The 23,157-nt window shown below is 42.8% G+C and overlaps 1 protein-coding gene across 1 annotated transcript in view; it reads left to right on the top strand.

Annotated features, from left to right (window-relative positions):
• Window positions 1-21,681, top strand: part of TMC2 (transmembrane channel like 2) — a 51,812-nt gene extending 30,131 nt beyond the window's left edge. Inside the window, exons 12-20 of the mRNA XM_074943262.1 lie at window positions 923-1,102; window positions 3,006-3,158; window positions 5,378-5,506; window positions 10,227-10,294; window positions 11,327-11,566; window positions 13,189-13,314; window positions 17,411-17,489; window positions 18,635-18,755; window positions 21,449-21,681. Of these exons, the coding sequence (XP_074799363.1) occupies window positions 923-1,102; window positions 3,006-3,158; window positions 5,378-5,506; window positions 10,227-10,294; window positions 11,327-11,566; window positions 13,189-13,314; window positions 17,411-17,489; window positions 18,635-18,755; window positions 21,449-21,681 (1,329 nt within the window). The remainder of the gene's footprint in view (window positions 1-922; window positions 1,103-3,005; window positions 3,159-5,377; window positions 5,507-10,226; window positions 10,295-11,326; window positions 11,567-13,188; window positions 13,315-17,410; window positions 17,490-18,634; window positions 18,756-21,448) is intronic.
• The last annotated feature ends 1,476 nt before the right edge of the window (window positions 21,682-23,157 follow it).

The following is a 23,157-nucleotide window of genomic DNA, read 5'->3' as shown; positions in this document are numbered from 1 at the left end:
AGTTGCCCAACCCTGTGGTGTTTAGCGGTGGGGGGAAAAGATATGTGACAGGGTCAGGCCAGATGGCTACAGGAGAGTGATAGAAGGCAGATATATTAGCCCCAATTTAAGTAGGTCCCGTTTCCAGAACAATCAGGAACTTTCTGGAAACAATTAAGGCAGACAGGCTGATTAGAACACCTGCCGCCAATCAAGAAGCTGCCAGAATTAATTAAGGCAGGCTAATCAGGGCAACTGGTTAGTGAGGGGTGAGTAAGGAGCTGGGAGCTAGAGGACGTGCTGCTGGAGGATTCAGGAGTACAAGCATTAACAGACATCAGGAGGAAGGTCCTGTGGTGAGAACAAAGAAGGTGTTGGGAGGAGGCCATGGGGAAGTAGCCCAGGAAATTGTAGCTGTCGCACAGCTGTTCCAGAAGGCACTCTGCACAGCTGCAGTCCACAGGGCCCTGGGCTGGAACCCGGGTTGAGGGCGGGCCCGGGTTCCCCCCAAACCTCCCAACTCCTGATCCAACACAGGAGGCTCCACTGGAGGGGAAGGTCTCTAGGCTGTTCCCCGACCCACATGGTGGATCAGCAGAGACTGCGGGGATTGTTCTCACTCTTTTTTCCCCATGCTGGCCAGTGATGAGGTTATCTGAGTGAAAGGCAGATTTGAGCCATGAAAGTGGCCAAACTGAGGGCTACTGTGAATCTCTGAGGCGAGCAAATCCACCAATAAGCACAGGACCCACCAAGGTAGAGGAGGAACTTTATCACAATACATTTCCTGACCTGCATTAACGGAAAATTGCAGACTCTGAAAAGAGATGTCAGCTTTCTCTTCATAGGAAGTGAAGCAGCCTTCATATATGAAATACTGTAAGACCTACTTTTGATAAGTGCTGAAAATATCATTATTAACAGCAGTATCCTCATTTGGCAGGTTGAAATTGTTATGTCCTTGTTAGGAATGTTTTGTCCTCCACTGTTTGAAACCATTGCTGCCTTAGAGGAGTACCATCCTCGCATTGGATTGAAATGGCAGCTGGGACGTATCTTTGCTCTGTTTCTTGGAAACCTCTATACCTTTTTATTGGCCCTAATGGATGATGTCAATGAAAAGGTAAGCAGCACTATAATGAAAGAGAAAACAAGAACCATAATATGTTCTAGAATCCAACATGTGTGATCATAATTCTTAAAGCTAACATGAACAAAAGACTCCCTTGCTATAGGATATTACTGATTTTTTTCCATTCATATGTACTGTCATAAATATAAAGGGAAGGCTAACCACCTTTAAATCCCTCCTGGCCAGAGGAAAAACCCTTTCACCTGTTAAGGGTTAAGAAGCTAAGACAACCTCGCTGTCACCTCACCAAAATGACTAATGAGGAGAAAAGATACTTTCAAAGCTGGAGGGTGGTGGAGGGGGGGGACAAAGGGTTCTCTCTGTCTGTGTGTTGCTTTTGCTGGGACCAGAGCAGGAGTGCAGGTCAGAACTCCTGTAAAAAGTCAGTAAGCAATCTAGTTAGATAGGCATTAGATTCTGTTTTGTTTAAATGGCTGGTAAAATAAGTTGTGCTGAATGGAATGTATATTCCTGTTTTTCTGTCTTTTTGTAACTTAAGGTTTTGCCAAGAAGGATTCTCTATGTTTTGAATCTAATTACCCTGTAAGGTATTTACCATCCTGATTTTACAGAAGTGATTCTTTTACTTTTTCTTCAATTAAAATTCTTCTTTTAAGAACCTGATTGCTTTTTCCTTGTTCTTAAGATCCAAGGGTTTGGGTCTGTGTTCACCTATACACATTGGTGAGGATTTAAAAAAAAAAAAACAAAAACCTAACCCCTTTGTCTCCAGGCAAATAGACAGAAAACCCCTCTAGTTGCTCTTAGCTAAAAAAAAAACCTCTTCAGGTCTGTGAAGACTGGTGAATTTCCCTGCAGGAGGTTAACTACTGTGCCTTTAGGTAGAGAAAACTCCAGCTCACAAAAGAGAATTCCCTTTTGTCTCTGCTCTGGCCCCCAAGCAGAGACAAAAAAAAACTAACTGCTTTCAGTTTAAAACCTGCTTTCCAGCAGCCCAAAGGAAAAAAAGAATTTCCTTTTAAAAATCTGTGCTTCTGGTTCAAAAAATCTCAAATTGATCTCAAAATGATTTCAAATTAATCCCACTGCTCTGCCACCATGTCAAGGTTCCTTCCCCACTCTGAACTCTAGGGTACAGATGTGGGGACCTGCATGAAAACCCCCCTAAGCTTATTTTTACCAGTTTAGGTTAAAACTTCCCCAAGGTACAAACTATTTTACCTTTTGCCCCTGGACTTTATTGCTGCCATCACCAAGTGTCTAACAAATATAAAAGGGAAAGAGCCCACTTGGAAACGTCTTTTCCCCCAAAATCCCCCCAAGCCCTACACCTCCTTTACTGGGGAAGGCTTGATAAAAATCCTCACCAATTTGCATAGAATTTTAATTGAAGAAAAAGTAAAAGAATCACTTCTGTAAAATCAGGATGGTAAATACCTTACAGGGTAATCAGATGCAAAACATAGAGAATCCCTCTAGGCAAAACCTTAAGTTACAAAAAGACACAAAAACAGGAATATACATTCCATTCAGCACAACTTATTTTATCAGCCATTTAAACAAAACAGAATCTAATGCATATCTAACTAGATTGCTTACTGACTTTTTACAGGAGTTCTGACCTGCATTCCTGCTCTGGTCCCAGATTTAAAGGTGGTTAGCCTTCCCTTTATATTTATGACACGCCCCCCCAAATCACAGATAGGGTGAAACGCTGGCTGTGATTTGTTGTAGGTCACTATTTACATTAAAGATGGCACCTACATATCATGGTGGTGGCCACATTAGATAGATTAAAAACTATACAGCTTGGGCCTATCTGGATTTGGGTTGGAGCCTGAATTTGCCCTACATGTAGGTGTGCTCTGATCTGGTGTGTTAGTTTAGGCCCAACACTAGAGGTTTTCAGCTGCATGTGTCTCTTCTGTTTTAGCTGACTGAAGAAGTAGTGATAAAGAACATCACACACTGGACCCTGCTTAGCTACTATAACTCATCTGCAATGAATGACAGTGCGGTTATTCCACCTCCTATTGATCCCGCAGACATGCCTAGAGGTCCTTGCTGGGAGACAACTGTGGGCATTGTAAGCAGTTTTGGGGACCTCAGCTATGATAATATGTAGAAGTTTCTTAGCGGATACTTTTTCTGGTTGTTTTTAATTTTACCAAAGTCTGAAGTTTGATGCCCAAATGACCAATATGGGGTGCTTTAAAAAAACTTCCATGCAGTAGCACTGCTGTACAGCATAGGGGCCTGCAAAGAGCCAACTACCTCCTCATAGCTGATGGAAGCACTCAAACTACCACTGACAGAGGAAATTACAGGCATTCCTCCCCTCACAGATGAAGCTCATTTGGGGCAAAATTTTCAGGAGTGGCCACCAAGTATCCAACTTGGGATACTTTCAAGAAGGCTGGTTTTCAGAAACACTGAGCAGCCAGAACTGGAAGCTATTGCAATTGGTGATGTAGACTGTATTATCCGTTTGGTCATACATTAAAGAGTAGCTTCTAATTTATTATTATTCACCATGTTTCACCTTTCACCCAGTATTTAATATAAAGAGTAGGTAATATGCAAAGGGAGGTTCTGAAACCAACCAACAAATTGCAAGGAAGTTTTAGCACAACTTGTTCAGAAAAATGAAATTCATAATAGAACAGTTTATGGGGTAAGCCACATTAATTCAGAGTTTTCTGTGAGCATATTTGCAGAATGCTATATGGTAAATCAGAAAAAAACACCTCAGCATGTGTATGTTTTAAATTAGCACTGGACCTGCTCCTATTTCCTGGGATCACAATGTATAAAGGAGACAAAGTGGGTGAGGTAATATATTTTATTGGACCAACTTCTATCGGCTTAAAACCACCTTCACCAAAACAAGGACAGTACACCAGAGAAGTAGATCACATCATGGAACAGAGCACTAATTCCCCACAGAACCTACCTCAAAATAGCATAAAAGCCACTGACCACACATCCCTAGTTATCAACCCCCACCCCACACTGGAGCTCAGACAAGGTATTGAACAATTACAACACATACTTGATGGGGACCACATCCTGAAAGAAATCTTTCCTGAACTTCCTCTCCTGGACTTCAAAACAACCCCCCAACCTCATCATCTGAAGCAAGCTCTCCATAGACCAGGACCCACCAACTCAAAGTGCCACTAGCCCCTGTCATAACACCACATGCAAAACCTGCAGACATATTTCCATCGTTATGATGATCAATACCCCCACAACACACCTTTCAAGATTCATGGGTCCTACAAAAGCCTATGACAATATATAGTGTACCTCATCCAGTGCACCATATGCCCCAACAACTATGTAGGTGAAATGAGAGAATCACTACACTCTCAAATGAACTCACACAGAAAAATAATGCAAGACAAAACCAGCATGTCACCTGTGAGTGAACACCTTTCACAAACCAATCACTCTATATTGGACCTTTCAGTCCTCAAAGGAAACCTGCACAACACCTTCACAAAAAAAAAAAAAAAAAAAAAAAAAGAGCTAGGGAGCCCAAATTCATAAAAAAATTAAAAAAAAAAAACTCTGCTAGACACAAAAAATGGACTCAGTAGAGACACTGATTTTATGTCTCATTACAACAATCTGTAATCCACTAACTCTCCTTTGTGCTATGACTGCAGAGGTGTTACCTGCCCACTTCATTTTGAATGGTTTCTTGCAATGTGTGTTAACTCCTTATGCTTAACAATCAGTACCACCTTGTATTTAGCTCTGACAATCTGATTAACTTTCCCAGACTTCCAGAAGAGGATCTGGGGAGCTCAAAAGTTTGTATCCTTCACCAGCAGAAGTTGTTCCACTAAAAAGATAGTACCTCACCCAAATTTTCTCTCTCATATCCTGGGCCAAACACAGTTACAGCAACACTGCCATAGAATTTAGATGATCTGGTGGTCCCTTCTGGCCTTAGTCGGACCTCCTGTATATCACAGCCCGCCAACGGCACTCAGCATCTGCACTGTAAAGCCAAACAACCAAAATGAGAACAAAACGACTGAAATTAGCCCTAAATAATCAAAATTAGATCAAGGCAGCCAGCCAGCAATTGATAGTTGGTGGCTGTAATGCAGCATGTGCTTCTTGAAATACACAGCTGGTGAGCATCACCAAAAGTCAGAAGACAGGGAAAAGACCCAACTTCTACTCTGTTTAATGGGCACTCGTGGAGAGAGACCGATTAAGGGAGGATACAGTCTTCCGATGCACCACTTAAATTACAGTAGCTAATTGCTCTTTCCCTGTGTTCAATTGCAGGAATTTGTAAGACTCACAGTGTCTGATATTCTGGTGACCTACGTAACCATCCTGGTGGGAGATTTTATGCGTGCTTGCTTTGTCAGATTTGTGAACTACTGCTGGTGCTGGGACCTTGAGGCTGGATTTGTAAGTCAGTGTCTTAAAGCTGAAAGGATATAAGCAATTTTTAGCCATTTTATAATAGATTTTTTTTAATGCATCAAGCATTATTACAATCTAATTTGATATTTTAATTCATGAAGTGTATCCATGCAACATTTCTCTGCAGGTCAATAAAGCTCACCTTAAAAAAAACAACACAACAAAAACTTAAGAAAAACCCACCTTGCTCTAGTCCTACTAAGATAAGGACTGACTGAACCCTGCAAGATTCAGTCCATTTTGGTGTTCATGAACTAAACCATGCAACTGAGTTCACAAGGAATCAATTATGTGTTGCTTGCAGATTGAAATTTGCTTAGCTGAACCTTCAAGTCCTCCACATTTAGGTCTCCTTTTCAAGCCCCAGGACCTCCCTATTTATAGGGCCCACTATGGATGAGGCAGGATACCTTAAGTAACAATATGAATCCTATGCAATATTATCTGCCCTTGAATACAGTGTTCCTTCTGCTGTATGTACGCATGAATAAACAGTAAGTGCAAGGCTGAATAAATAGTAAGTGCAAGAATTCACCTCAGGTACATGGAGGAGCGTAATGCACACCATTTATATCCACCCTCCCTACCCTGCTCCCCAAGCCGGGCTGCCTCTGCACAGCCAGGCACTCCCCAGGCAACTCCGAGCTGCACCTCTGACTCCCTCTTGCCTCTTCCCTGAAGGAGCCTGGCACCGGCTGGTGACACCCCCTGCCCACAGAGCCTGACCGCCATGAGATGCTCCCCAAAGTGCTCGCTCACTGCTGCCTTGGTGCTCATGGCTCTGCTGCTGCTCCACAGTGGTGACCAAGTGCCGTGGGGAGCATCTCATGGCAGTCGGGCTCTGCGGGCAGGAGCTGGCTCCTTCGGGAAAGGCAAGAGGGCGTCAGGATCACAGCTCAGAGCTGTACCGCCCACCCTGCCTGGAGGGTGCCTGGCCATGCAGGGGTGGCCCAGCACAGGGAGCAGCCAGCCAACACCCCAGCTCCCACAGCATGGAGAGTCAGGCGCCCAAGCAGCCTGGGCAACTCCCACCAGCTTCTGATACAATCGCCTCCTGTCAGGAGCCAGGGTTTTAAACCTGTGGGGTGTACCCTAAAGCCTATGTGCTTAATGGAAGGCAGAAATCTGTTTATCATTACATTCCAGGGGCCCTAGAGAATTATTTTTCTGTTTTTATACAACAATTTATATTTTATTTGTATACAAGCTGTAACCCAGATGCTTTACAGCATTAAATACAAGACAGTAGATGAGAGACCTCAGAAATTACTGAAACTAGAGGTGTCATGATGACTAACACCCTAATGCAGAGGGCCTGTGGGGAATTTAAAAGGCACAACTGAAGTAGAAGAGGGCATGATTTAAGAGGGGTTCTGGGCTACTTTGCAATGGCCCAGATACCGCACTGCCTATATTCCTCCTTTTTTAGAGGAATAGGCTGTCCGCATGCCTTTTGTTGATGACAAACTAACCTAATAACAAGAATAATACAAAACAAAGGGTGCAACCTACTTCCATTTTGACAGCATCTCTCCTCTCCCCTCACTTACCCCTCATCCTACTGTGACACAGACAGAAGTGTCTTCATACCTAGGGAGGGAGGCTAATGGGCTTGTGAAATGCTTGCCCCAAACTATTGGCTAAAGAAAGTACCATGCAACTGTTGTATGACAGAGGATGAACTATTCGATCAGGTCTGATGAGTAACGATGGAAGCACCTAATTTTACCCCTGAAGGAAATGAAGAAGCTGATTCTCTGAGAGTGCTACATTATAATTATACAGGTTTCAGAGTAACAGCCGTGTTAGTCTGTATTCGCAAAAAGAAAAGGAGTACTTGTGGCACCTTAGAGACTAACCAATTTATTTGAGCATAAGCTTTCGTGAGCTACAGCTCACTTCATCGGATGAAGTGAGCTGTAGCTCACGAAAGCTTATGCTCAAATAAATTGGTTAGTCTCTAAGGTGCCACAAGTACGCCTTTTCTTTTTATAATTATACAGACAACTGGGCACATAGACTTAACCAGTATTGCATTTCTGTTCATATGTAGTGGTGTAGCCCAGTGCTTCTCAAACTATCTGATGTGAGGGACCGGCAAATATTTTTCCCCAATGTGCGCGCAGACCGGCAGCCGATGGCTCACGGACCGGCACCAGTCCGCGGACCACCACTTTGAGTAGCACTGGTGTAGCCTACAAGAACTTGATGGTATTGGGAGCCCGTTGGAAAAATAGCAAATCTCACAACCATATGTAGATGGGTGGTTGTTTTTTTTAAAGTGGCAATCTAACTTTTTGTGATCTGTTAGCTGGAATAGTTTACAAAGTAAATGTTCTTATGTCTGCAAAGAGAATTTTAAGCCTGTCCTACACAATTTGGTTTCCTAGAGAAGATGATATGTTCGTTGTCTTAGGAGCTTCTACTTTTAGTTTAGTCCAGCCACGAGGAAGTTTGTGTGGAAGGTTGGTTTTTTAGGAGAGTATCCAGTTTTGAGAGCTCATTCTTAATCTTTCCCTGTTTGCTGTAGAGGATGTTGATCAGGTGGTTCCGCAGTTTCTTTGAGAGTGTGTGGCACAAGCTGTCAGCATAGTCTGTGTGGTATGTAGATTGTAATGGATTTTTTACCTTCAGTCCGTTTGGTATGATGCCCATCTGTTTGCATTTGGAAAGGAAGATGTCTGTCTGTACCTGTACGAGTTTTTTCATGAAGTTGATAGATTTCCACTCCATACGGCTAAATTCAGTGCCTTGCATAATGACAGGTTTCAGGTGCCACAAGTCCTCCTTTTCTTTTTGCGGATACAGACTAACACGGCTGCTACTTTGAAACCTACTTTTAGTTTGTTAGCCATAAGCCATTGAGAGGTATTTCACTCTGATTAAAAGGAACATGAACACTGCCAACAGCCTTCAGTTAGTTCTCACTATGTCCCACAGCAAACTGACTACCTAGAAGTCATCATGTTCCCCATGGTTGTTCTTGCAGTTCTACAAATACTGAAGGATCGTGCATCCTGTGCTTGCAACACTCATGACAACAGAGCAGAGCCATGCAGGCTCCATGCTTCTGTCAGAGATGGCAGACAGTGACAAGCACCGCGCAGGTCCATGGGGAAATTTAAAATAGGCATGAAAATTATGGGACAGAGATGATATTATGGATGGAGAATATTGCATTATGGGAAGTTGACCCCCTCACTCCCACTCACCACTGAGTGAGTCATTTCTGTCCCACTATGCATTGCCAAAACTACCCAGAAGAGAGTGTGATGAACAGGGGCAAGTTGCACGCTTGGATACCTGTCCAGGGTACACTGCACTGTGAATCAACACAAACACTGCTGGTGAGTACATGCTGCACCAATGCAAGGAGCCATGTATGCACACACACACAAGTAGTGTACTAACTGCAGCAGCTGTATGTCAACGTAACTTGTGTTGGCAAAACTTTGTAGTTAGACATGGCGTTAGACTGAGCATTTTGAATTACACTTTGTTGTAGGACTACTGTTCCCTTGGCAGCCTCACAGAAACAAGATGCTGTTCTCTCAGGGAGCAGCATTTCTACTGAACAAAACAAAATTATGCCTCATGCTTGACCTGCCTGTAGCATTTTAATAGATAAAAATCTGTCTCTCACACACACAATTTACAGAATCACAAACATTAGAGAGAGAAAAGACCTTTTAGCTTGTCTAGTCTGTTTTACCAGCACCCTTTTCTGAATCCAGGGCAGAATTGTACTCTGGAGCATATTCCTCTATTGTTTCCTCTGTCCAGTTTAATATCCCAGGCAATCAGGCTTTCCCCATTTCCCCTTGGAGTTGAATGCCACCATCCGGTAGATCAAATACATACCTATACTATAGGAATACTACAGCACTGTCAGCTCCTACAACATCAAGAGACTCAGTTTCACACAAGGCAATTCTGCCCTTTTGTATTTAGAGAGAGACAGGATGGGTGAGGCGTAATATCTTCTATTGGACCAACTTCTGTTTGTGAAAGACCTGAAGAAGAGCTCAGTGGCGCTTGAAAGCTTTATTCTTTTGGTAAAGAAGTTGGTCCAATAAAAGACATTACCTCACCTGCCTTGTGTCTCTCATATCCTGCGATCAACATGGCTACAATAACACTACAGACAACTCTGGTATTTAGGTAGTTCAGTACAAAATGATACCACATATTGGACAAGCCACAAGTCCTCTCAGAACTACCCCCTTCCCAGCCCTTCTCTCCCCCCCAACCCCCACCTCACAGCCTGCTTCTGGGAAATTTTTCACTCTCAACCTTGTTATAACCACTCAAACATTAAACATCCTGCCAAGATGTAACTAGGCCAGTGGGTCGATACAGCAGCTGGAGAAGTAAAATAAACCCGCACGCTGTAGACTTTTTCCTCATAGCTGACTGTATTATTCAAAGATTCAAAACAAGAGCAAAGCAATTCAAAATACTTGGTAATCACCACCAGAGGCCTTTCCAGCTTTCAGCAAGCCAAGAGAGGAGAGGTGGCCCACAGTGCATAGCTGCCCGTTTGTTTTCGTAGCTGCACAGGTTACCTACTCAATAGACAGGGAATCTAGGCTGTACTTGGAATCCCCTAACACACTAGGACTTAATGAGCACCTTGATACCTTGGCAGACCAAGCAAGAGCAGATACTTTATACATAAATTATTTTCCCCTCTCGTTTCATATAGCCCTCTTATGCGGAGTTTGATATTAGTGGTAACGTGTTGGGCTTGATCTTCAATCAAGGAATGATCTGGTAAGATATCTTTGCTTTCCCACTCTCTCCCCCCGCCCCCCAACCCTTAGAATGGAAAAGTCCTTAACAGCACTAAGAATTCAAGAGATTGGTAATGCACCTAGACTTTCCAAACTGGATGGACTGATTTGCATGGGGGGGGTTGTTTTGTTTTAAAAAAGTTTGACTTCTATGTTCCTTGCTATTAAAAACGAAACAAAAAACCCACCCCATTCCTCATCCTCACAAAAATATCTGGCCGATTTTAAATGCAAATTAGTACTGCAGACCCTGACCTACTCCTTTTATAGGATTATTTTTGGATGATAAAATTGACCTTTCCCCCCAGATTATAAATCTCTTAAGGATGACACTATAAGCCTTTTTGATTTTTCTGTTGGGGAGGGAGATCTGCATGCTTTGAGCGTGTTACCAGATGGTACAAGTTTGACCATTAACAGATGCATCAATTGGGTGGGAGATTGGGCTGGAATAAGGCATTCAGGGGCCAGAGGCACAGCCCAACATGGGGACCTGCACAGCCATCACCCAGTAGTGGCCCCTTTCTGTCTCCACAGTGTTGGGAGCAGTGGCAGGTGTCCCCTCAAAGCATCAGGAACCTAGTCTGCTCTGGTGATGAACAGCTGGCTCTAGTGGTTACTACTGCGCCCTCTGCTGGAGGCAGTCTGCAGACTTAGGCAGATGTCCCTGTACTAGTTATACTCAGTTCACATTTTCATGCTTTTCTTTCCCAACCATGGAAGCTAGAAACTTTGTTTTAAATTAAAGGTTAGATTCTGATGCACTCATGTCTCTACACATGTGCCTCATGCAGCTTAATCCGGCGGTGGGCGGATGCTCTTTCAGGAGTGGTCATTTTCTCCTCAATGGTGTGCATGTGGAGGGTGGAAGGGAAAGGAGAGCAGCATAAACTGACCTAGCCGGAATCAGTTCCATGTATACCCGTCACCTATGCTAACGTGTTTGCTGATCCTGAAGTAGAACCCTAATCTAGGTAAATAGTGCTCCTGGTTTTTGTTTTGTTTTTTTTAGGATGGGATCCTTTTATGCACCTGGACTGGTTGGCATAAACGTGCTGCGCTTACTAACCTCCATGTATTTTCAGTGCTGGGCGGTTATGAGTAGCAATGTCCCTCATGAACGCGTGTTCAAAGCATCCAAATCCAATAATTTTTATATGGGACTCTTGCTGTTGATCCTGTTCCTAAGCCTACTGCCAGTGGCCTACACCATAATGTCCCTCCCTCCTTCCTTTGACTGTGGACCATTCAGGTATGAAATAACCACAAGCCTGAATTCTTCTTCTGATTGTATGCACAAAATATTGTAATAAGTTAGGCATGTCGCTCAACAAGGACTGTATAATACTTTTATTCTGGTCTAGTTACATTCTTCTTTAGAACATGCACCAGTGCATCATGACCAATACTGAGTTGCAAACAAACTGTCATCTGGGGTGACGAACCTACTCCTAGTTCACGTCTGCTATCTTCCAGATAACAGAATTCACTAAGTCTCCTGCCATCTCCAAAACCAAAGTATCCCATAAAACCCCTACACCTATTCCTGTAGTTCCTCCTGAAAAAGTGCAGTAGGAACAGAGGATTTTGGAGCAGATCCATGGAGGATGGATGTGTGTCTGAATATGGTGCCCTAGAACAAAAAGTCTCGGACACACATTTCAATGTCATACAAACAAAGAGGAGTCCCAAAAGCCATCTTTCAAGGGCTTCTCTATAGTCAATAGCTACCACAACATGTGATCATTTTTGTATTTGGTGGAGGAATAACAGAAACCAGATTGTTCTGAACTTCTCTGTTGCTACTTTATTAATGGTATTTCTCCCTGTGTTTCCAAACCAGCACCACACAAAGTGTTCAAGGGACTGGATTAATATGCCCATGAGCTCTGATTTGATTTAGTAACATTATTTCCTGGTGCACACGGAGTCTGACTCAGCAAGGAGCCAGATTGGAACAAATTGTTTCTTTAGTTGCACTGTCTTAGGTTCTTCAATTGCTAATGGAGAATGTCAGTAGAAATCTATGGAGAGTTGGAGAATGGGAGGAAATACCAAGAGGTTCTTAATTTATAGACCAGACTAGCAGGATTTAATGATCTTGCCCTTTAAAAGTACATCACAATATCCAGCCCTGTGTACTCAATCCTGCCCTCACATACACAAACACCCATTATTATGTAACTTGTATATCATCAGCTACTAGGTAGCTCAGGGGAACTAGTGAGGAGATACAGAAGCTTTCATGTTGAGGTTGCCAGTTCAGTCTAGCATAGGGAACCAGCAACTGTGCCTTGTTACCATTTGATGATTGTTGAGTGGTTATGTTGAAATGAGTTAGCAATCTCCTCCCACCGCAGGGTTCTATATCACAAAAGCTACCAGACTATCTGGAAACTTTTTGGCAGATCAGGAGAGATGACTGAACTACTTTCCCCCTTTTTCCTCCACCCACCCTCCTGAAGTGAGATTTGAAGTCACAAATCTCAGATTATTTTTTTTAAAGTCTGTAGGATTTGTGTGGATTCAAGGGAAATAAATAAGTAGAGCTCATGAAGTAACTAGGAGTGGTAACATACACATATATATTAGTGCTTGAAACAAGTTACCTTTGTAGAGGTCATTCACATAATCAATACCACTAAAGACAGATCATTAGAACTCAAGAAAGAGTGGCTGGACTGAAAGATATTTGTAAGTAAGTCACTTCAACAGTATTTTAATATCTAAAGTCTTAGTAGCAAACAACATGTTGACAGACAATGAAATAATTGTATTGTTCTTTATAAAATCTTTTAAAGTTGTTTAACAAGGCACTATTGTGGCCTTTCAGTAACCAGCTACAATGCGTAATTGGTCATTTTATCTTTCCAGTGGAAAGAAAAGAATGTATGATGTCATCCAAGAGACCATCAAGCAGGATTTTCCACTTTTTATAGCCAAGATCTTCAGTTATGTGGCAAATCCGGGACTGATTATACCTGCAGTTCTGCTTATGGTGTAAGTTATATTTGCAATAATACAGGTTTGGAGGGAAGGGAGACTTGAGAGATCATGAGGTTTTAATGAGATACACAGCCTTTTATCTCTAGATTGCAACTAGATAGCCTAGATCAGCAGTGATTAAAAGTCACTGCTGTGATTAACCCATGTAGCTTTAAGGACTATTGTGATTATTTGTGGTTTCTACATTTTTAATGTCTGGAACATTCTGCATGGCAGAGTTCAAAAGATTTGCTGCTTGAAAGCAGCCGGAGTTGGTTGCAGTTGGAATTTAGGAATGAAGTAGCCTGGAACTAGGAACCCCTCTCACTGCTTTAACTTGTCTATTTTTTGTTGCTTTATTTCTTTGGTGTTTTTCTGAGCCAATTAAAGTGGCAGATAAGCCAACTGTGCCTTTCAGTTTATCAGATTTTCAGAGACATAACAGCTACCATCTGAAAATTTTTCAGTAGGGGTAGCGTGAACAAGCATCTACATAGCTAAAACTATCACCGCCGTTGATTGTGCCATAATTAATGGCTGCAAGTGGCCACAGCCTTGGTTTTATGTCTTATCCACTTCTTTCTCCAGGAATAATTAGGTAGCTTTGAATCATTTATAGTCCCTGATTTCCTGCCTCCCTCCTTATAATCCATTAGCTGCTAGCACCACCCCTGCTATTGTACATACAGTTAGATAGATCCAAACCGGGGCCAGTCCCTTACATTGATCCTGCTCCAATTTATAACAAGATTAAAAAGAGAAAATGCAGCTGCCAGCATTTCACTTAGCTCTGAAAGATACTTCATCTCTCCCTCCTAAATAAAGCAGATAAGGCAACCTGCAATGCAGCCTTAATACAACAAATAACCTCTGCAAACTGTGGCGGGTGAATCATAAATTTATATTAGCTTGGTTTCAGTGGCAGGCAGCCACTCATAAAATGTGCTCTCCCTTTCTAAGAACTGAATTAGTTTGTTCCCCCTCCACCCACTCTCACAATTCCCCCTCCTTTTCCAAAAACAATTTGAGATGTCTCCAATTCATTTACACTCTTTGCCTCAATTGCCAGAGAGTACATTGTAGATATTACACTTTAAGTGAAATTGTTTTGTCTCAGTTTCCTCTCTACTTCTAGTTGCCTCATTTTTCTGGGGAAAGCTATTTTACATAAACAAGGTTTATGGATAGGTAACCCACCCTCACGTGTGCCAATAGTAGGATTTGAACTCAGGACCAACAGAGCTGAAAATCTGACCTTTACTGCTGGAGTTAAAGAACTCACCCCCTTATGGAAAGCAGTAGCAAACTCAAACCTCGTATGCGGACCAGCCACTAGCCTGGGACAGCAGTCCACACACGCCTAGCGCAAGTTACTTACATTGTCACAAAAATCAACTGGGGGGATGAATCACATGATAATGTGTAAGATGCAGCTGCTCAGAAAGCCTTCTCCACCACCCTTTTTCATGGTGTTCCCCTTCCTCTCCTTCCCTCCATCAAGTCCCCTTAAATGAGGATCAGAAGCTGTATGAGCAGATCAGTCCTAAAATGCCCACAGTGATTTCACTCAGAGCCATAAGGTACAGTGAGGAAATGGAGCAAATCCAGAACAACTGCAAGAAATATGCGAGAGAGGGAACACAGGCTGACAAAATGCCCTGATGGGGAAAAAATTTAACCAAGTTCACATCTATTGATTCATCTGTTAAATAAATTGCTAAATGGGGAGAAGTTCCAAGCTTTGAAGATGGTGACCGCTATTAATGAAGGGATGCCACAGGACTGAAAAGGAAACTGGAATCTGCAAAAAGGAAAATTGATTTACTCAGAGTAACTCAAAGATCTGGAGAATAAGGGACAGAGAAAACAGAGAGCCAGTGGAGACCACAAGGGCTCTGAAGGAGCAGATCCCAGTGATCTTTTTCAAAAACATGGTTCCTTCAGGCAATTAAGTGCAGTCAGGTCAAAACCAGACATGCATGGAGGGCCTTAGAACCAAAAGCAACAGATTTAAAAAAACAGACTTAGGTTAATCATAAGATTCAGTTATGTAGATAGGAAACTATTATCTGCTTACAGATAACCAAAAGATGTTTCCATGAGCACAAGGAAAACATTCATTTTCAAAAATCTGCATCACTTATCTAGAGTAGATGGAGGTTTGTCTTGATTATGTAGGAGAGAGAGCTCTGCAAACTTAAGTACGTTCTTTCCAGACAGACCTTTTATATAAACATTATTCACCCACCCACCCAGGAAGTATACTATAAAAAAAAAACAACAAAAAAAACACCAGACTTCAAAAGAAACTAGTCATCCTCGACAGACTTGCCCTGTCTAGCAGTGTTTGGATTCACTCTTTTTAAATCTACCCTACAAACAGCCTTCTAACTTGGTTTCCAGCTCACTGAATCTGAGCCATAGCTACATAGTCAAATTATGAACTGTCAGTAAGCTCTGCTGTTCCAATATTCCTTGTTAGATACTAGATTTTTTTTTTAAAGCAGTAGCAGCAAATTGATGGTGCTTTTCCAGGAATGGTCTGGAGTCACTGAGCAGATGATGTTTGGATTTTAAAGGAATAAAATCATTCTGCAAAAGCAGGAGACGACATTTTTGACAACCAAAATATTACTGGCTGGCTGGCAGCAGTGGGGATGAGACAGTCCCAGACACTTCAGCATGTTTTAAAATATGTACCTCTCTGTGAGCCAAAGGCTGCCTGCCACTGCCAGTACATCTCCTCTGATCCCTTTGGCTTTTGATTCCCTCTAGTGTGGCTCCTACCTTTATTTTATTTTTTATTTTTGGGGGCTTGTCCTCTTTGTGAGAGAAAGAATCAAGCCCAAAGCCCACGACTCCACTCAAAACTGGCTATGGTTTACACTGGTTTCCCAACCTTTGCCAGTAAGTAACAGTTCAGTTGCAGGCTGCGGACTGGAGCAGTGCCCTGTAGAAGAGGCAAGACTCTTCCATGGCTAGATCATTAGCCTCAACTTGGAAGAGCTTGGCTCAGTTCCCTGCTCTGCCACAGACTTCCTGTGACCTTGGACAAGTCACTTAGCCTCTCTGTCTCCGTTCCCCATCTGTAAAATGGGGATAATTGCACTGCCCTAGCTCATGGGGATGTTAAAGATTGTGAGATGCTCAGGACTACAGTGAAAGAAGCCGTATAAATATCCACATCAGCACGCTGTTGTTCTCTCTTACAGTATGTGTGGGGCTGCTGTGAAAGTAATGACTGCTCAAAACAGGCCATGTTCATCCCTAGTGTGACTCTCATGAACTTAGCAGAGCTACACCAGAGAGTCCTTTGGCACTTTAAATGTAGCCTTTGGGGGTTGGTCTTTATCACTAGATAACTTCAGTATCATCTTCCCAGTCTTCACTGGCCCACCATCACTTTTGCACAATAAGCTTACAAACAGGCTTTTGGAACCCACACAGTCTGTAACAGGGAGACTTACTTTATTGCATGGGGGGAAGAGGCAATTTGTATAATAGTCTCCAATTTAACTACCATCTGAGTGCAGTGACTGGGGAAGGGATGATGGAGCGAGTTGGGGGAAAATAGATTGAAGGTCATTTGTGGAAGGTAGAATAGGGAGGAAGGGGTTTTGAGACTTAGGGTGCTGCCAGTGAGTTAGCCTTTGTGCCCCCCCCATCCTATTCATAGCCAGGGATATCTTTAAAGGTTTTTAACTAGAGAAACACTGTCTAGTAAGTGCCCACTCCCACCCAACCACAAACACACAGCAGTGACTTGGCCATGAGCATTCTACGAGTTCACAGATAATGCCAGCTGTTCCCACTGGTCCTGCTGCTTGTGCTTTGCATCAGACAGCACCCCGATTCTAACACAACTCTTGTACTTTCCAAAACTGGCAAGCAACAGGTCAAATGAGAGTAAACCCATGCAGCATTGCTTATTTAGAAGGTTCTCTGTGTAATTCAGCCCCTTTGAAAGAATTTTCAGTGTTTTTTTAATCTGATCACATCCCTTGATTCATGCACATGCAGTAGGTGGAGGAGTTCTCTGCTCACCTCCCTTCCAAGATGGGCCTATGTCTCCACTATCCTGTCAGTGTATCTTTTTTTAAAATATTTGTAGCCTAGCCATCTACTATCTGAATGCTGTGGCTGAAGCATATCAGCACGCCAACACAGAACTGAAGAAGAAAATGCAAATGGTATGTATGCGATTTATCCAGTACACATGTTTCTAAAATACCATGCACTTGCATCTTGACCTAGAGTATTATTTTTAAATAGCTTTTCATTTTAAACCATGTTATGGAACTGCATGATAAAAAAGTGAATTTTTCTTTATTGTGCATTTCACATTGGCAGTGTTCAGTATCTAATTACAATACTGTTAAGTAACACTTCCTAATAAGTGGATATTAACTCATGCTAAAATTAAAATGAAATTTCCCGAGAACTGCATTTTATACCCACATAACAAATTCCATGCCCAAATAATTCAGTGTGATTAATGTTAGTATAGTGAATGCCAAAAGGAGGCCAAGATTTGCCAGAGTTGATAAAGTGCTACCAACGTAACATGTAGGCTTTATAAAAATTACAACGCAAACAGACTTGCTAACAAGAACAATGACACCTAGGTCTTTGTTATATAGCATCTTTGACCAGTTGCTCTTCAAGCACTTTACAAAGGAGATCAGTATCATTGTCACCATTTTACATAAAGACAAACTGAAGTATAGAGCAGTGAAGTGACTTGCCCATGGTCACCCAGCAGGCCAGGAGCAGAGCTAGGAATAGACCCCAGGTCTCTTGAGAGTCTAGCCCTGCAAGAGGCTGCATCTGCCATTTTACTGGTATGACACAGGATCTTAGTCAGAAGAAGAATAAAAATTGATGCCGCATAAAATACATTCCACGAAATATACCTAGGGATTGATGTAACATTAAGGGTGAGAAAATGAGCACTCAGGAATCAGCAGCCTCCAGAAATTAAGGCTAAATGTCAACTTCAGCTCTACCCATAGCTTAAAATATGAGCTGTGTGTGTCTATATAATTTCTCAAATATGATATGGACCAAACCTTAGATCCACTGTATGTGGCCTTTAGAGGCACATGAGCTCTTTAAAGATACACAAATCAACTCCATAGCGGACAAGTGATCATGAATCAGTACAGAAGGGGCCACGAAAGAGAAGACCTTGCTACTCAGAGACAGAGACCTCATCAAATGTTGTGACTCTTCGTGCATAGGTAACTCCCCCTCAGAAAACACATGACACCAAGCCGCTATTTCACAAATCATGTCTCCAATTGCAAATGAAATCTAACGGTATTAATTTGTGCAGCAACGTGACGAGGAGAAAAACAAGAGGAACAACAAAGCTACGACTAGTTCTGCAATGCAAGACTTAGACGACTTGCTGGATCCAAGTGCAAAGAGTGTGAGTCAGCCCAAACCAGCAGAAGGTAAAACATATTAGACAGATTTTTGTCACAGCTCAGGGCAACTGCACCTGTATTTCCCCTCAGTGGTCCAGCAAGAACACCCACTCTCAGGCTCCCCTGGCTGCTGCCTCTCTCGAGCGAGACATGAGTCTCTCTCCCCTTGTGACCAGGTATCTCTAAGCTGAACCGTTCGCTGCCTGCACTGTGTTATTCCCAGGAAAAGACAGACTGCCTAAGCAGATCTGCTTGCTTTCTCTTCAGAGACTGATAGTGTAACTGCGCACAGTTAAGCTATCACACGGCTTTTTCTAAGCAAGGTAGAAGCATTGCAAAGGTAGGTGTGTTACAGAGAAAACATTAAAGAAAAAGAAAAAACACCACACCGTACTAGAAATCGCCTCCCTCCCCCGCAATCTTCATCAGTCCTTCCAACCCTTCCCTAAGGATTGGGGCCGGTCCCGTGTTAGTTTAAACTCAGGCTATTGATTCAAAAGTCCTTCCTGTGTCTGTTGGGGCCTGGAGAATCTAGTTTGTCTTTTTGAACTGTCCTCCTGTAACAAGTGATCAGCAGACAAAATGTCACCCCGGAAGTAAAGCTGCAAAGGCTGAGATAGTTGGTGGGAGGTTGCAATCCCCTCCTCCCCAGTACTTCCTAGGAATTCTACTTCACACGTATTGTCCCTAACATTTCCCCAAGGTTTATATTAGTCAGTCTCCTCAAAACATTGCATAGAACCCTACAATGCCACATCATGTAATTTTTAATACAATGGACTCCTAAAATACTTAAACTTAATTCAGTGAGGTTTGTCCAGGATATTGCTGGAAATTGACATCGGTCTCAGTTTTTACCATGGAATGGCTGTGGACATAAAGAAATTGAGCTGAATTCTGTCCTCAGACACACTAGTGCAAGGGGATTGGATGAGCATAACTAAGGGCAGATTTTGTCTGACTAAGTTTCCCTGCAATACTGGAGGAATCAAGTAGTGTATTTTTAATGGGCATATCCTGTGCAACCTTAGACTATGTCTACACTAAAGACCTTACAGTGGCACAGCTGTGCTGCTGAAAGGTCTCCCATGTAGCCACTCTATGACAGCGGGAAAGAACTCTCCTGTCAGCATAATTAAACCACCCCCAACAAGCGGCGGTAGCTATGTCAGCAGGAGAGGCTCTTCTGCCAACATAGCGTTGTCTACACCAGCGCTTTTGCTGTTGAAACTTATGTCAGCTGTGGTGTGTTTTTCACATCCGTGACAGACACACGTTTTCCTGACAGAAGTGGTAGTGTAGAGAAAGCCTTAGCAAAGGTCTGGGAATCCCTCACCTTACCCAGTGCCTGGAGAGGAATCCTTTCAACACAGCTTCCCAAAGGGAATTATTATTAAGAGATGCTACTGATACAAGATATTCCCATGGGGCAGCAGTTTGTTGACTCAACAGCAACCCCAGCTCCTCTCAGACTGGGGAGTAAAAGCAGAATTAGGAATCAAATCTGGATGGGTGAGAACAGGTTTTTTTAAAAAACAATCATCCAAATGTGGGTTGTTGGCAAAAGAAGTTACTTTCTGTAATAGAACCATTGAATGCAATATTACTTATTCAGGACTTAAAACATATAGATCGTAAAGCCAGAAGGGACCATTGTGACCATATAGTCTGACCTCCTGTATAACACAGGCCATAGGAATTCTTTGAATTAATTCCTCATTGAATTAGAGCATATCTTTTAGAAAAGCATCCAATCTCCAACACATTGCCTGGAGGTGTGCCAGCAGAGTACGCTAAGCCATCCTTAAGCCTATGCATACAGCCAGCTATTCCTACACATGCCATAACACAGCTCATTCTGGAGAAGTACAAATGAGTCTTAAAACAGGGGATGGGCCTGTGCAATACTTTGATCTGAAGTTGCCCAACATTTTGGAGAGTTTGCATCTAGGGTTTTGATTCAGGCCCAATCTCTATTTATCGTGTCAGGTGAAATTGCCTTGAGAATATTCTGAAAAAAAACCAGTGAATTCTGGGCTAGGGAGTATCAAGAATTTGAAGTGGAAACATGTTTTAAAACTGCTAAAAAAGGCCCTGTGCCAAGCTGAGTAACTCTTGATGAAACTGAATGGAGCGACAGTGAATAAAGAAGGTTGATGCTATTTATCATTTTAATTTTAGCTGGTGGTTACAGTTAGACACATTAGCATCTCTTGGATCTTCCCCCTTCTGTCCTACTGAATTTGAAATTTCTCAAATCAGTTTGTGATACATCCTTCCTTATAGTAGGGATCGTGCCTTTATTTAGGTTAGGAAAGTACCTTGCACATTGTGGATGTTAATAAAAATATATAATAAAAACCAATATTACAAATGCATAATCATCATAAATAATACATCTCTACCTTTGTGCTTAAGGAAGGACACTGGAACTATTGCCTTTTATATCTGTCAAAATAAAACTGCAAAGGGAACTTAGGCAGACAGGCTGTAGATACCTAAACTGGATGTTGGCCAGAATACAGGTGCTAACATCTGTACTTTTGGTTTCTTAGTGTAGACTTCTACAAGAACACACATACAGATAGGGTTATTGTATATAAACAGGGTGATGGCAGGAGCAACTATGGAGGGAGGTGAGGAAGGAGTGTTTGTTTTAAATGAAATAATTTTAATCACTTTGGCTCCTGTTTTTAAATCTGTTTTTTTCCTGATACAAGAGAACAAATCAGACTCTACCAGAAGAAACAGCCCTGCAGAGAAAGGAGGAAGTACAGCAAGAAACAGCAACCACACCAGCTCTGGGAGAGGAGAAATGCTTGCACCACCACCTTGTGTGACGATAACACGACCACCAAAGTCTAGTTTAAGGGCATCTCACCGTAGACAATCAAAACCCGGGGCTTACCAGAAGGGACCATACCCTGGAATGGGCAGGGGGCAGCCGCATTAAAACATCAAATGTAGTTTTGTTTGGGTATAGGCGTATTGTTTATTTCCATTGTATCAAGCATGTTATTCAAACAATTCTAGTCTTATTAAGAAATTATTGCACATTGATCATTAAATGTTGGCTCTGTCTCCAAACAGCTTTATTTAATGATCAGGTAGCACATTTGAGGCAGTGACAGTATTGATAATTCTTGTGCGGATGGTACCTATCCCCAGGGCCAACATCACCTGCATTGTGGGTACCTCTTTTGGTGTTTGATATTTGCTAGTCTCTTGAAAGACTTTCAGTTTGTAGACCCAGTAAGGGTTTTAACTTCTCCCCTTGTTATTTAAATTAAAATGTCCCCTCCCCCAGAGCGGTTCAGTTCTGAAACAAAAAAAGAACAATGTCTTTCTAACTATAGAGAAGTCCATGGTAGGGAAAGAAGAATCTTGCAAAAGTCAGATTGGCACAAGAAGGTGTCCTGTGTACAGTATTTTATCCAGTACAGTTTCTCCCTATCTCCCACCTCTGGCCCCTCCTCCCCCTGCTCCACCCTCTACTCCTTTTGGTTTTTGGCTCTTCCAGCTCTCTGCTCAGTTTACACCCTATTTCCCACCACCACCGTTCCCTCTCTGCCCCTCTTTTCACATTCTCGTCACACTCTGCGCTTGCATTTGCATTTGCAACTGCAAATGGGCAGGTTCACTTCTCACGTGGAGGAAAGGCAGAGGTAGGGTAGCCCAAGATGTCTGGGAGACTGGAAGTGTCCTGGCCTGTCTCAAAAACAGTCAGCTTTATCTTTGTTTAATCAGAAATGCCAGTGGCCACTTCAGGGTCAGCTAGACCATGATCCACCAGAGCTAGAAGCTAGGAGTTCCCAAGATTTGGTGGTTGAGATATCAAACCTTTCTGGGTCATGGTCATACTTGCATGCTTGCTGTGCTGCCCCTGGGCTTACAGAATCCCACCCCAGCCTGCGGTTCAGGCAGTCTAGCTGTGCAGAGAGGGCGCTCTGTGCATTGTTGTTTAAATCCTGTAGAAAATAAACCCGTGCTTCTGAGTAACAATAGAATCCTAACTTTCTTGCTGTAAGTTTTACACTTGAATCAGCTGAGAGGCTCAGGCTCAAAGGCCTCCCCCTACACCTCTTCTCCCTGGCTCTGCTGCTGCTCCTCAGCCCAGAGACGAGTAACTCTTGATAGTGGGGACGCAGGTGACCGCCCCATGTATCGCCTCTAGGCTGAGGAACAGCAGCAGAGCCAGGGCCACCAGTGCAGTGGCAAGCGAATGCCTTGGGGTGCATCTCCTGGCAGTCTTGCTCCAGGGGCCGGGGCAGTCTCCAGACAGAACAGCAAATCCATTGTTTTTCAGAAAATGGTGATTATCTAAGGCAAAGAGTAGCAAAAAGCAAGTTTTGCCATCCCCAAATATATTGTGATGGTGGACAGATTACAGTCTCCCCACAGCACTGCGCCTTTCCCTAGGAATTGGGAG

Source organism: Natator depressus, chromosome 2 (genome assembly GCF_965152275.1).
Source record: "Natator depressus isolate rNatDep1 chromosome 2, rNatDep2.hap1, whole genome shotgun sequence".
Lineage (NCBI taxonomy): Eukaryota > Metazoa > Chordata > Testudines > Cheloniidae > Natator > Natator depressus.
This window is presented reverse-complemented; position numbering and strand designations above follow the sequence as displayed.